Source organism: Carcharhinus amblyrhynchos, chromosome 5 (assembly GCF_965287045.1).
Source record: "Carcharhinus amblyrhynchos chromosome 5, sCarAmb.v2.hapA, whole genome shotgun sequence".
Lineage (NCBI taxonomy): Eukaryota > Metazoa > Chordata > Chondrichthyes > Carcharhiniformes > Carcharhinidae > Carcharhinus > Carcharhinus amblyrhynchos.
Window position 1 is genome coordinate 120,712,009 of NC_137328.1, and position 14,538 is coordinate 120,726,546.

General features: G+C 46.3%; 1 protein-coding gene across 1 annotated transcript in view; it reads right to left on the reverse strand.

The window, feature by feature from the left end:
- Positions 1–14,538, reverse strand: part of palld (palladin, cytoskeletal associated protein) — a 291,644-nt gene that overhangs the window by 179,013 nt on the left and 98,093 nt on the right. The window contains exons 6-9 of the mRNA XM_080189490.1: positions 11,980–12,121; positions 10,371–10,394; positions 9,277–9,399; positions 1,290–1,596 (exon numbers count right to left, since the gene is read on the reverse strand). Coding sequence (XP_080045616.1) covers positions 1,290–1,596; positions 9,277–9,399; positions 10,371–10,394; positions 11,980–12,121 — 596 coding nt within the window. The remainder of the gene's footprint in view (positions 1–1,289; positions 1,597–9,276; positions 9,400–10,370; positions 10,395–11,979; positions 12,122–14,538) is intronic.

The following is a 14,538-nucleotide window of genomic DNA, read 5'->3' on the forward strand; positions in this document are numbered from 1 at the left end:
AATGCCCTCCATACCAGGGCAACATCCTGGTAAATCTTTTCTAAAGGAGGTTGAAAAACTTAGACAACCAACATCCTTCTCTTTGTGGAACAGGGCTCTCTGGGAATAAACCTAATACAAGGTATTGTGTTCTTCCTCATTGTTATCTTAATGTTCAGTGTAATTATACAAATATTTAGATGCTGCAGTTTTTTGAGCAGCAAAATCTATGAGAGATCCAGCAGCAATGGCATCAATCCATGTGGACAAAGAGATGTCCCTAATAACAAATGCCCCTCCAGCGTACGAGAATATGTACTATCAGACATCCATTTAATGGCTTACAGGAGATAATATTGGTCTTCCTTATGATTTTTGCATTAATCAGAGTTATAAATTCAAATGTAGTTATACACAACCAATACAGTATTAGTAATGACAGTCAATGTAAAAAGTCTCATAATGCCAGAGTCATGATATTTGGATTCACGAGCTTTCAGAGCACTGCTCCTTCAGCAGGTGAGTGAAACTGATGAAGGAGCAGCTCTCTGAAACCTGTTGGACTTTAAGCTGGTGTTGTGAGACTTCTTACTGTGCCCATCGCAGTCCTGTTTTCTGGCCTCGTATTGGGCTAGCCAATGGCCAGAAGGAGGGTTGCAAGGGGAAGAGATCCTAATGGTTAGGTAAAGACTTTCAAACCATTTGGCCTTAAGACACTGACAGAACTAACAGCATTGAGTTAAATGACTTTGAAACAGATTTATAAGCTAACAAGAAAGCAGCTTACACGCACATGAAATGCAGCAAGAGAGTTAAACAAGTGATTATGATTTAAAAACACATATGCTGATATTTTGAATGTATTAATGTATTTTCAAGAATCATGGTTCCCTCGAATCTCCATCCCTCCCTCCCCCTCACTTCCATTCTCGGCCATTAAAAATGAGGGTGGTAATCCCTCCCTACAATGTCTCTAAATGCACATTAACAAAGTTTCCACAATCTTAGTGAACCCTATCAGGTCACCCTACAGCCTCCTCATCTCTGGGGGAATGAGTCTGGTCTGTCATGTTTAAGCATCAGTTCCCAGTTCCACGATTATCCTTTTGAAATCGCACAGTGTCTTCACCAGTGCCGTCCTTTAAGCTTTTTAATTACGTGGAAACTGGAACTGCGTACGGTATTGCATACAGGATTTGATAATAAAACAAGAGTGAAGCGATGATGCCTGTCCAGAGCACACAGTCCAAAGACCCTCTGTTGAAAACAGAGGAAAGGTGAGACCCGAGTGAAGAAACGGGAGTACTTACAGCTTGGGTTTGGCGGCAAGAGGCGGCGGCTCCTTTACCGGGGAAGGCAGTGTGGCTGCAGACTGTGCGAGTTGACCTCGGCTTGGTCCATTCATTTCTTGGGCGGAGGAGCTGCCATTGGGCATTTTCTCCGCGGAATTGAGCTGTAACTGGAAGGCGGCCACGTTGGGTTTGACCTCGACATTGTTCACCTCAACAGGATCAGCTGTCCTCTTCGGAGGCAATTCTAACGAACTAATTTCAGTTAGAGGCGAGGGGCTAAGATTGTCCGCTAAACCATTCCCATTATTTGAAGTTACTTCCTTTCCTGTAGAGAGAGAGAGATTAGAATTAGATGGGTTTCCCACATTGGACACCATCTGCCTGATTTTTGTCCAGTCAACTTAACTGTCCCTTTGCAGATTCCTTCTGTCTTCTTCACAATTTACTTTTCAACTTAACTTTGTGTGAAGAAAGCTTACCAGTGCCTCTACTTTCTCAGGAGACTAAGGAAATTTGGCATGTCAGCTATGACTCTCACCAACTTTTACAGATGCACCATAGAAAGCATCCTTTCTGGTTGTATCGCAGCTTGGTATGGGCTCCTGCTCTGCCCAAGATTGCAAAGAACTACAAAGGGTCATGAATTGAAGTCTGGTCCATCACGTAAACCAGCCTCCCATCCACTGACTCAGTCCACACTTCCCACTGCCTCAGCAAAGAAGTCAACATAATTAAGAACCCCACGCACCCCAGACATTCTCTCTTCCACCTTCTTCTGTCAGGATAAAGATACAAATGTCTGGGGTCATGTACCAACCGACTTAAGAACAGCTTCTTCCCTGCTGCCATCAGACTTTTGAATGGACCTATCTCACATTAAGTTGATCTTTCTCTACACCTTAGCTGTGACTGTAACACTACATTCTGCACCCTCTTCTTTCCTTCTCTATGAATGGTATGCTTTGTCTGTATAGCGCGCAAGAAATCCATGATGGACCAGACTTCAATTCATGACCCTTTGTAGTTCTTTGCAATCTTGGGCACAGCAGGAGCCCATACCAAGCTGTATGCTAATAAATGTGACAATGATAAATCAAATCAAATTTAGCAACTATACATTGGGTCCCTTCATGCAAATCATTAAATCATTGTAAAGAGTTGAGGCCCCAGCACTGATCCTTGTACTCTACTCGTTACTCTTTGCCAACCCAAAAATGGCCCATTTATGCTTACTCTCTGTTTCCTGTCAGCTAACCAATCCTCTATTCTTGCTAATATGTTATTCCCCATACCCTGAGCTGTGATTTTGCAGAGTAACTTTTGATACAGTGCCTTATCAAACGCCTTCTAGGAATCTAAGATCAACACATCTACAGATTGCCCTTTATTCTAATAAAGTAGTCAAACATGATTTTGCCTTGATGAAATGGTGTTGAGTGTTTTATTGCACTGAGATTTTCTAAGTGCCCCGCTATAGGCTGAGTGAGGAGAGAACAGCTATTTCCCTTGCTTGAGGGGTCAATCACAAGGGGGCACAGTTTGAGGGTAAGGGGCAGGAGGTTCAGAGGGGATTTGAGAAAAAGAAATTTACTTGAAGAGTGGTGGGAATTTGGAATGTGCTGCCTGGGGACGTAGTTGAGGCAGGAAACCTTACAACCTTTAAAAAAGTATTTGGATGAGCACTTGAAGTATCATAACATTCGTGGATATGGGACAAATGCAGGGAAATGGGATTAGCACGCATTGAGTGGTAGTTATTGTCAATGTTGTCTCAATGGACCGAATAGCCTTTTCTGTGCTGTATGACTCAAAGGGTGGGATTTTATGGCCTTGTTCACCCCAAAATCATAAGATCTCGCCCCAGGTCAATGGATCTTTGCATGGTCCTGTCCCACCTGCTCCGATACCCATGGCAGGTGGGGTATGAAAATTCCACCCCATGTCTCTATTAATAACGGAGTACAAAAATTTCCCCACAACTGGTGTTAGGCTAACTGGCCTGCAGGTTCCTGCTCTCTGCCTCCCTCCTTTCATGAATAGAGGAGTCACATTTGGTACTTTCTAAACTGATGGGACCTTTCCATCATTGAGGGAATATTGGAAAATTAAAACCAGCGCCTCTATTATCTCAGCGATCACTTCTTCTAAGATAAAAGCAAAACACTGTGGACGCTGGAAAGTGAAACGGAAACAGAAAATGCTGGAAAATCTCAGCAGGTCTGACGGCATCTGTTGGGAGAGAATAGAGCCAACGTTTTGAGTCTGAATAAAACTTCGTCAGAGCGGAGAGCAAAGAGAATCAGCAAAGATTTATACTATGAAGCTGGGGTGGGGGGTGGTGGGGGGTGTGAAATTGGACAAGGAGAATGTAAGTGGGGATGTAGAAGGTTCTAAAAGTCTCCATTCAGTGATCAGAATGTGAGAATGGCAGAACAGAGGTACAGATGATGTAGAGATGTCGGCATTGGGCTGGGATGGGCACAGTAAGAAGTCTCACAACACCAGGTTAAAGTCCAACAGGTTTATTTGGAAACATGAGCTTTTAGAGCGCTGCTCCTGCATCAGGTGAGTCCAGGTGGTATCACTCACCTGATGAAGGGGCAACGCTCCAAAAGCTCGTGCTACCAAATTAAACCTGTTGGACTTTAACCTGGTGTTGTGAGACTTCTTACAGAGGTACAGATGGTTAAGGGAATGCATGGGGATTATGGCAGTTGCCCTGAAGGAGGTGGAGGAGGGGGAGGCGGGGAGGGGGGGGGGGGGCAAGAAGGAGAGCTGGACTGGAGGAGTGGGAAAATGGAAGTGAGAAAGAAGGATGATAAAGTCGAAGAATGAGATGAAACAAAATGAAATAAAGTAAATGGAAATGGGCTGCAGGTGGAGGAGAGAGTTCATGGAATGAACATAAGAACATAAGAAATAGGAGCAGGAGTAGGCCATCTAGCCCTTCGAGCCTGCCCCGCCATTCAATAAGATCATGGCTGATCTGAAGTGGATCAGTTCCACTTTCCCGCTTTCTCCCCATAACCCTTAATCCCCTTGCCTACCAAAAACCTATCTACCCGTGACTTAAATATATTTAGCGAGGCAGCCTCCACCACTTCAACGGGCAGAGAATTCCAGAGATTCACCACCCTTTGAGTGAAGAAGTTCCTCCTCAACTCCGTTCTAAACTGCTCCCCCCCCTTATCTTGAGGCTGTGTCCTCTAGTCCTACTGTCCTTTCTGAGCGGGAAGAGCCTCTCCACCTCTATCCCATCCATCCCCTTCATTATCTTATATGTCTCAATGAGATCTCCCCTCATTCTTCTAAACTCTAACGAGTACAAGCCTAGTTTATTCAGCCTCTCCTCATAGTTCAACCCCCTCAACTCCGGTATCAGCCTAGTAAACCTCCTCTGCACTCCCTCCAAGGCCAAAATGTCCTTGCGTAAGTGCGGCGACCAAAACTGCACAGAGTACTCCAGCTGCGGCCTCACCAGTGCCCTATACAGCCGCAGCAAGACCTCCCTACTTTTATATTCAATCCCCCTCGCTATGAAGGCCAGCATCCCATTCGCCTTCCTGACCACCTGCTGCACCTGCAAGCTGGGTTTTTGCGACTCATGCACAAGGACCCCGATGTCCCTCTGCACCGTCGCCTGCTGCAGTTTTTCGCCACGTAAGTAATAGTCCTTCCTACCATTCTTCCTACCAAAGTGGACCACCTCGCACTTGCCAACATTAAATTCCATTTGCCAGTTCCTGGCCCATTCGCCCAGCCTATCTAGATCCTTCTGCAGACTCTCCACACCCTCCGCGCAATTTGCCGTTCCACCAATCTTGGTGTCATCAGCAAATTTCGACACCATACACTCGGTTCCCTCCTCCAGATCATCTATATAAATGGTAAATAGCTGAGGCCCCAGCACTGATCCCTGAGGCACTTCACTAGTCACCAAATGAATGACTCCACTAGTCACAAGTAGGCTTACTTGCAACAAAGTTACTGTGAAACTAGGCTTGTACTCGTTAGAGTTTAGAAGAATGAGGGGAGATCTCATTGAGACGTATAAGATGTTGAATGGGATGGATAGGATAGAGGTGGAGAGACTCTTCCCGCTCAGAAAGGACAGTAGGACTAGAGGGCACAGCCTCAAGATAAAGCGGGGGGGGGTTTAGAACGGAGTTGAGGAGGAACTTCTTCACTCAAAGGGTGGTGAATCTCTGGAATTCTCTGCCCGTTGAAGTGGTGGAGGCTGCCTCGCTAAGTATTTTTAAGACGCGGGTTGATGGGTTTTTGATAAGAGAGGGGATTAAGGGTTATGGGGAGAGGGCGGGAATGTGGAACTGAGCCACGACAGATCAGCCATGATCTTATTGAATGGCGGGGCAGGCTCGAAGGGCTAGATGGCCTACTCCTGCTCCTATTTCTTATGTTCTTAAGTCCTCTAGTCGCCACAGTCTGGCGCCTGTTTGGGTACACTGAGGGAGAATTTAGCACCTAACCAGCATGTCTTTCGGACTGTGGGAGGGAAACTGGAGCACCCAGAGGAAATCCATACAGACACGGGGAGAACGTGCAAACTCCACACAGACAGTGACCCACGCTGGGAATCGAACACGGCTCCCCGGTGCTGTGAGGCAGCAGCGCTAACCACCGTGCCACCGTTCTTCCCTCCCATTCATCCCCTGATTCACAGTTATTTCTGGGATTTATTTGTATCCTCAAGAATGAAGCAAGCTATCTGTTCAATTTACCTGCCGTTTCCTTATTTTCCCTTATTAATTCCCTTATAAATTCCCTAGTTTCACTTTCCCTCTCACTTGACTTCCCTTTTTTAAATCCTTGTAGAACTTCATACGGTCTGGGTCTCTGTTTCTAGCTAGTTTTCTCTTGTACTCCCTCCTTATTATTCGTTTAGTCATTCTTTGCTGTTTTTATGTGATATCACTTGTTGCCCTATATTAAGAACATAAGAAATAGGAGCAGGAGTAGGCCATCTAGCCCTTCGAGCCTGCCCCGCCATTCAATAAGATCATGGCTGATCTGTCGCTGCTCAGTTCCACTTTCCCGCCCTCTCCCCATAACCCTTAATCCCCTCTCTTATCAAAAACCCACCAACCCGCGTCTTAAAAATATTTAGCGAGGCAGCCTCCACCACTTCAACGGGCAGAGAATTCCAGATATTCACCACCCTTTGAGTGAAGAAGTTCCTCCTCAACTCCGTTCTAAACCGCCCCCCCTTTATCTTGAGGCTGTGCCCCCTAGTCCTACTGTCCTTTCTGAGCGGGAAGAGCCTCTCCACCTCTATCCTATCCATCCCATTCATCATCTTATACGTCTCAATGAGATCTCCCCTCATTCTTCTAAACTCTAACGAGTACAAGCCTAGTTTATTCAGCCTCTCCTCATAGCTCAACCCCCTCAACTCCGGTATCAGCCTAGTAAACCTCCTCTGCACTCCCTCCAGGGCCAAAATATCCTTGCGTAAGTGCGGCGACCAAAACTGCACACAGTACTCCAGCTGCGGCCTCACCAATGCCCTATACAGCCGCAGCAAGACCTCCCTACTTTTATATTCAATGCCCGCATTCCTTCACCGTAAGGACACCTGGGATTTTCACACGGGCATGTTGCGTGGGCACGCCGCCAGGAAAATATTCCAGCTGACTCGTGCAGGTGTTCCATACGACAATAAAGAAGCCTGTTCCGTATGGATACTCCGCTGGCAATCACCCGTTTAAAACGGGGGGGGGGGCAGTGAGCCGACGGGGAATTCTTTCCTACACAAAGCATTCCCCCCTCGCAAGCATTAACACACAAAAAAATCTGTACCGGAATGATAGATCAAAGAGATCGCTTTGGCATTCCACAGGTAATGCTGAAATCCTCCTGCAATCTATGTCCTGCGGAGTTCCTGAACCAACCCAATTTAACCCGAATACTGTTCTCACAGTGGGAACCTAGGCACGAGGTGATATGGTGGCACAGGGGTTAGCGTTGCTGCCTCACAGTGCCAGGGACCCAGGTTTGATTCTGGCCTCGGGCCACTGCCTGCGTGGAGTTTGCACGTTCTCCCCGTGTCTCCATGGGTTTCCCCCCACACTCCAAAGGTGTGCGGGTTAGATGGATTGGCCATGTTAAGTTGACCCTCGTGTCGGGGGGGATTAGCAGGGTAAAGATTTGGGGTTACGGGAATAGGGCCTGGGTGGGAGTGTGATCGACGCAGTCTCGATGGGCCGAATGACCTCCTCCTGCGCTGCCCCTCAACCCTGTTCTGTACACAGTGCAGCAGCCCAGTGGCACAGCGATTAACTCTGCGGTCTCCCAATGCCAGGGACCTGGGTTCGATTCCTGGCTTGAGGTTACTTTGGAAACTTCCACACACCTGGTGGAGGAAAACCGTTTCCAAAAGCTTGTGAGATTACTATCAAATAATCTGGTTGGACTCTAACCTGGTGTTGTGACACTTCTTACTATTCCTGGGAAAACCCAGGGAATTCCCAAAAAAAAAGACATAAAAATCAGGATTATGCATGGGATAGCATCTGTCCAAGTTGTGCTGGGTCAGATGGGGGCTGTAATGGGGGCTGTATTACTTATATATCCAAACATTTGTTTGCGGACTTCTTGTATGGAAAAGCGATGGTCCAAACTTTTCGGAGCAAATTACAGGAAGGTGAGGGGGGTGATGGGGGTGGGCTTGCCCTCAGTTGAGTGGAGGGAAGCAATAGTGCCTTTTCTCTTTTCCTGGAGTTTCTGTTCTCTGTGCGGTGGTCTTTTGGAAGCTGCCCAAGATTAAGTTTATCTCTATTAAGTTTACTTACTTTTTGGGGATATCCTTCACTGTAAACAGCCAGCCTGGGTTTCTGTCCACAGGTGTTACAAAGCTGAAGACCCAGCATCACGTGAGCACACTATTCTAGGTCTGGAGAAGGGTGTATGTCTGTGGGATGCTGGTTAACTTGGAACAGCAGAGATAGCTAGCTGATTGCGTCATGTTTAAGTGTTGTCATTGGTAAGAGTGGCGGGACAATGGCACAGTGGTTAGCACTGCTGCCTCACAGTGCTAGTGGGTTCGATTCATGACTTGGGTCACTGTCTGTGCAGAGCCTACACTTTTCCCCGTGTCTGTGTGGGTTTCCTCTGGGTGCTCCGGTTTCCTCCCACAGTCCAAAGATGTATGGGTTAGGTGGATTGGCCATGCTAAATTGTCCCTTAGTATCAGGGCGACTATCTAGGGTTACGGAGATAGGGCCTGGGTGGAATTGTGATTGGTGCAGACTCAATGGCCCGAATGGCCTCCTTCTGCAATATATGATTCTATGATTCTAGTTTAGGGTCACTGCCTCCGCCACCAATACAGGCAGCAAATTCCAGACACCCACCATCCTTTGTGTAAAATAATTCTTCCTCATGTCCCCTCTATATCTTCTGCCATTTATCTTGAATCTATATCTTTTGAACAAAGAACAAAGAACAACACAGCGCAGGAAACAGGCCCTTCTGCCCTACAAGCCCGCGCTGCCCATTTCAACACTCAGTGAGCGCCTTATTCCAATCCTTCTTCTACCTACGACTTTTGTCTACATCTAGTGGACTCCACAATAAAGGGGTGCAATTTAGAGAATTATATGTGCACCAGATTAAGGGAGATCTAACTTAGGGACAATTTGTTAACACCAATCAGCCTAAAATTTGATTTTAGAATTCTCTACCAAGGGAAACAATTTTGTCTCATCCACTCTTATCTCTTCCCCTTAGTATTTTGTACACCTCTATCAAATCAGCCCTCAGCCTCCTTTGTCCCTTCCCCTCTCTCCCACCCAAGGTAAGAGGTTGTGGATACAAATCAGATTATTTTATCATTTTAAACACGCCAGCCGGGCTACCCCTCAATTTTTTTATCATTTCACATCAGTCAGGCCTCAACCACTCGAAGACAACAGACGATATCCTCTTTCAGAGGATATGGCTTTCTCCCTCTGCCCCCTTCCCCCAAATCCTTCATGCCCTCACGTACCTGGGCAGAGTGTGAGCTGGGCACTGCAAGACACAGAGCCAAGAGAATTGGTAGCCGTGCAGGTAAACCTTCCGGCATCTTCCGCAAAGGTCTCGGCGATCACGAGACTGCAGATTTCTTCTTCTGAAAGAGTCAGGACAGTGACATTTCAGTACGACCTCCTCACGCAAAACGTTCTGATCATAGATGGCATTCTAGAGCGTTGGTCATTTAATCAATGTGTTCAACAAGGGAAATCACAAAATAAAGTCAAACTTGAACATCATCTGATATATAAATAATAAAGTACTTGGAATGCCAAGACACTTGTGGGCAAATTATGAGTTATAACCTTGAGTAATGGGTGACATGTTAGCATTGCTGTCTCACGGCGTCAGGGGCCTGGGTTGGACGTATGATCCCTGGAATGAAGAGCATCTCGTATGGGGAACAGTTGAGGACTCTGGGTTTGTACTCATTGGAGTTTAGAAGGATGAGGGGGGGGATCTTATTGAAACTTACAGGATACTGCAAGGCTTGGATAAGTGGACGGGGAGAGGATGTTTCTACTGGTAGGAGAAACTAGAACCAGAAGGCACAACCTCAGGCTAAAGGGACGATCCTTTAAAACAGAGATGAGGAGGAGTATTAATCCAGAAACTCAACTAATGTTCTGGGGACTGGGGTTCGAACCCTGCCACGGTAGGTGGTGGAATTTGAACATAAAAAGTTTGGAATTAAGAATCTACGGATGACCATGAAACCATTGTCGATTGTCGGAAAAACCCATCTGGTTCACTAAATCCTTTAGGGAAGGAAATCTGCCGTTCTTACCCGGTCTGGCCTACATGTGACTCTGGAGCCACAGCAATGCAGCTGACTCTCAACTGCTCTTGGGCAACTAGGGATGGGCAATAAATGCTGGCCAGCCAGTAATGCCCATGTCCCACGAATGAATTTTAAAAAATGGATGGCAGAGGAGGCTCGAAGGGCTGAACGGCCTCCTCCTAGTTTCTCTGTTTCTATGTATCTAAGCTGAGAGAGGTGAGTGTTCGACCTGAAGTGCGTTCACGCATTCGGCTCCATTAAGAATTATCAGCGTTGAAGTATCTTACCAGGTTCGAGAGCTGATCGAGGCTCTGAGAAACAAATCAGGTCCACGGGCACATGGAACAGAAAATCAGAAACGGTTAGTTTGCTCATAGAATTATGGAAAGGAATTGCTCAATTCTCGAGAGTGGTGTTTCTGCTTTAGACATAATCTGGACTCAAATTCTGCCGAGAAATGCAGTTTTAATTCTCAAGTTTCTGCTCAGATTCTTTTGCCTGCAGCTGAATACATAATCTGTTATGAACTCATGCAATGGGAGTGCTTGAGAATGTCATTCTTTCCTATGGTGACACAGTGGTTAGTGCTGCTGCCTCACAGCGCAAGGGACCCAGGTTCGATTCCCGGCTTGGGTCAATGACTGGGCGGACTTTGCTCGTTCTCTCCATGTCTGCATGGATTTCCTCCGGGTGCTCCGGTTTCCTCCCACACTCCAAAGATATGTGGGTTAGGTGCATTGGCCACGCTAAATTCTCCCTCAGTGTACCCAAACGGACGCCGGAGTGTGACAACTAGAGGATTTTCACAGTAACTTCATTGCAGTGTTAATGTAAGCCTACTTGTGACACAAATAATAAATAAGCTTTAATCATTTGTAATCTTAAAAAAATCGCTTCTTATCAGAGAATCCCTACAGTACAGAAGGAAGCCATTTGGCGCATTGAGTCTGTACCGATCGTAGTCCCACCCATTCTCTCTTCCCATAACCCTACATATTTACCCTGCTAATCCCCTGATACTAGGGTCAATTTAGCACGGCCCATCCACCTAGCCCACACATCTTTGGAGTGTGGGAGGAAACTCTTATATTTAAGAGGGTGGTGCAATTTGGCTAACCCATCTGAAAATGGGCTTGTCACACAATGGTAAAGATTGTTCGACAGCATCTTATTCACTGAGAATGACCAGACTTTAACTTATTGGAGATGACTTGGAAAAAAAATGTAGAAGCTTCGCTAGTTCTGTTGGCTGACAGTAGTCAGTTCCTTAGTAAGTTAACATGAATATATTCAGAAGCTTTTAAAATGTTCCTGACTGTGTTCTTGTGACGAAAAAAGCTTCATTTTTAGAGCTTATTTCAAAGACCCGTCAACCCACGCAGAAACTCACCACGGTGACAAATTTGGTTTGGGGTTGGGATTGGTTTAGCAAGCCATGCAGGTTCTGGGCGGAATGTGTTTATTTAAAAGCTGGCACGAAAGATCACAGCAACTTGATTTGCATTTAAATTTCCACTATCTGCTGGGCTGCCCTGTGGAAATTCTGCTGAAGGCGGCACGGTGGCACAGTGGTTAGCGCTGCTGCCTCATAGCACCAGGGACCCGGGTTCGATTCCTGGCTCGGGTCAGAGTCTGCATGTTCATCAGCGTAGGATTTGCTCAGCGACTCCAGTCCAAAAGATGTGCAGGTTAGGCGGATTGGCCGTGCTAAATTCCCACTTAGTGTCAGGGCAACTAGCTAGGATGGGGTTATGGGGATAGGACCCGCGTGGGATTGTAGTCAGCGCAGACTCAATGGGCCAAATGGCCTCCTTCTGCACGGTGAGGTTCTCTGATCTAAACCACCGTAGTCGCATGGAGACTCGAGACCGTGTGATGTTTAATGAGGTGCATTACTTTTCTGAAGGATCCGGAAGTCTGGGGAGTCTTCAATCTCCGTTCCTTGTCTCAGCCACTGGATTTTAACAGGAGGGGTCCCCTTAACTCGACATTCCAGCACCACGCCCTGGCCCTCAGATGCAGTGATGTCTTGTAAGACCTGAAATGAGACAAGGTTACCTTTATCATCCACCTTATTGCTCTATTACAGCTTATTATCCCGTAACGTGTAGGCATCTGTATATAGACATGGTGGCCTTTGAAGGTAGTAAGAAGTCTCACAACACCAGGTTTAAGTCCAACCAGTTTATTTGATAGTAATGGGATAACTATCAAATAAACTGGTTGGACTTTAACCTGATGTTGTGAGACTCCTTACTGTGTTTAGCCCAGTCCAATGTCGGCATCTCTACATCAAGCCTTCGAAGGTACAGCTATCCACCCATGAAAAATGATACTTATACAAGTAGATACAATGGTAAAGAAGGCATATGGCATACTTGCCTTTATTGCCTGGGGCATTGAATATAAGAATCAAGATGTCATGTTGCAGCTTCATAAAACTTTGCTTAGGCTGCACTTAAGAGTATTGCATTCCATTCCAGTCATCACATTACAGGAAGGATGTGGGGGCTTTGGAGTGGGTGCAAACTCTGTCCATTGACTCTGACTACACTTCCTGCTGCCTCGGAAAAGCAGCCAGCATAATTAAGGACCTCACGCATTCCGGACATTCTCTCTTTCACCGTCTTCCATCGGGAAAAAGATACAAAAGTCTGAGGACAAGTACCAACCAACTCAGAACAGCTTCGTCCCTGCTGCTGCCAGACTTTCGATTGGACCTACTTCGCGTTAAGTTGATCTTTCTCTACTCTCTAGCTATGACTGTAACACTACAATCTGCACCCTCTCCTTTCCTTCTCTGTGTACAGTACACTTTGTCTGTATAGCACGCAAGAAACAATACTTTTCACTGCACCCCAATGCATGTGACAATAATAAATCAAATCAAAAGAAGAGGTTTACCAGGATACTGCCTCGATTAGAGGGTATGAGCTATAAGGAGAGGCTGGACAAACTAGAGTTGTTTTCTCTGGAGTGGTGGAGGCTGAGGGGAGACCTGATAGAAGTTTACAAAACTATGAGAGACAGGGTTGACAGTCAGAATCTTCTTACCCAGTGTTGAAATGTCTAATCCTAGGGGGCATGCACTTGAGGTGAGAGAGGGCAATGTTCAAAGGAGATGTGAGGGGCAAGTTTTTTATACAGAGAGTGGTAGCTGTGTGGAATGTGCTGCCAGGGGTGGTGATGGAGGCAGACATGATAGGGGTGTTTAAGGGGCTTTTAGATAAGCACATGAATATGCAAAGAATTGAGGGATATGGACCAAGGCCAAGCAGAGGGAATTAATTTAATTTTGCATCATGTACGGCACAACATTGTGGGCCAAAGGGCCTGTTCCTGTGCTGTACTGTTCTATGTTCTAACCTTTACTTAGTAGCATTTTCCTCTCTGATTTAGAAGGTTCTGGGCTCGAGCCACACTGTTGCAACTTGAGTACAAAACCTGCACTGACGCTCGCAGTGTAGGACAGAGTGAGACATTAAACAGAATCCCTCCCCTCCCACTGGTGGATATAGGAGGCCCCATGGCCAGTATTCTGATGGAAAGCTAGGACACTGCTCCCGGCGTTCGGACAAACGGTCATTCTTCAACGCTCTTGGGAAACCACCAATCGGGAAATAGGAGCACAGCAGCAACCCAATTGGAATGTGCTGGAATGACAATTCTTCAATGGTTCGGAGATATGGGTGAAACTGCTCGGAGGTACATAAGAACATAAGAACTAGGAGCAGGAGTGGGCCATCTGGCCCCTCGAGCCTGCCCCGCCATTCAATAAGATCATGGCTGATCTTTTCCTGGACTCAGCTCCACTTACCTGCCCGCTCACCATAACCCTTAATTCCTTTACTGTTCAAAAATCTATCTTTGCCTCAAAAACGGTACAATAAAATCATCAGTTCATAAGATATAGGAGCAGAATTAGGCCATTTGGCCCATCGAGTCTGCTCCACCATTCAATCATTGCTGATATGATTCTCATCCCCATTCTCCCGCCTTCTCCCCGTAACCCTTGATCCCCTTCTTGATCAAGAACCTATCTACCTCTGTCTTAAAGACACTCAACCACTCCCTTCTATGGCAATGAGTTCCACAGATTCATCATCCTCTAGCTGAAGAAATTCCTCCTCATCTCAGTTTTAAAGGAGTGTCCCTTCACTCTGAGGTTGTACCCTCGAGTTCTAGTCTCTCCCACTAGTGGAAACATCCTCTCTACGTCCACTCTATCCAGGCCTTTCAGTATTCTGTAAGTTTCAATTAGATCCTACCCCCCTCTTTTAAGTCCAGTGAGTATAGACCCAGAGTCCTCAACCGTTCCCCATACAACAAGCTCTTCATTCCAGGGATCATTCCTATGAACCTCCTCTGGACCCTCTCCAAGGCCAGCACATCCTTCCTTAGATACGGGGCCCAAAACTGCTCACAATGTTCCAAATGGGGTCTGACCAGAGTCTT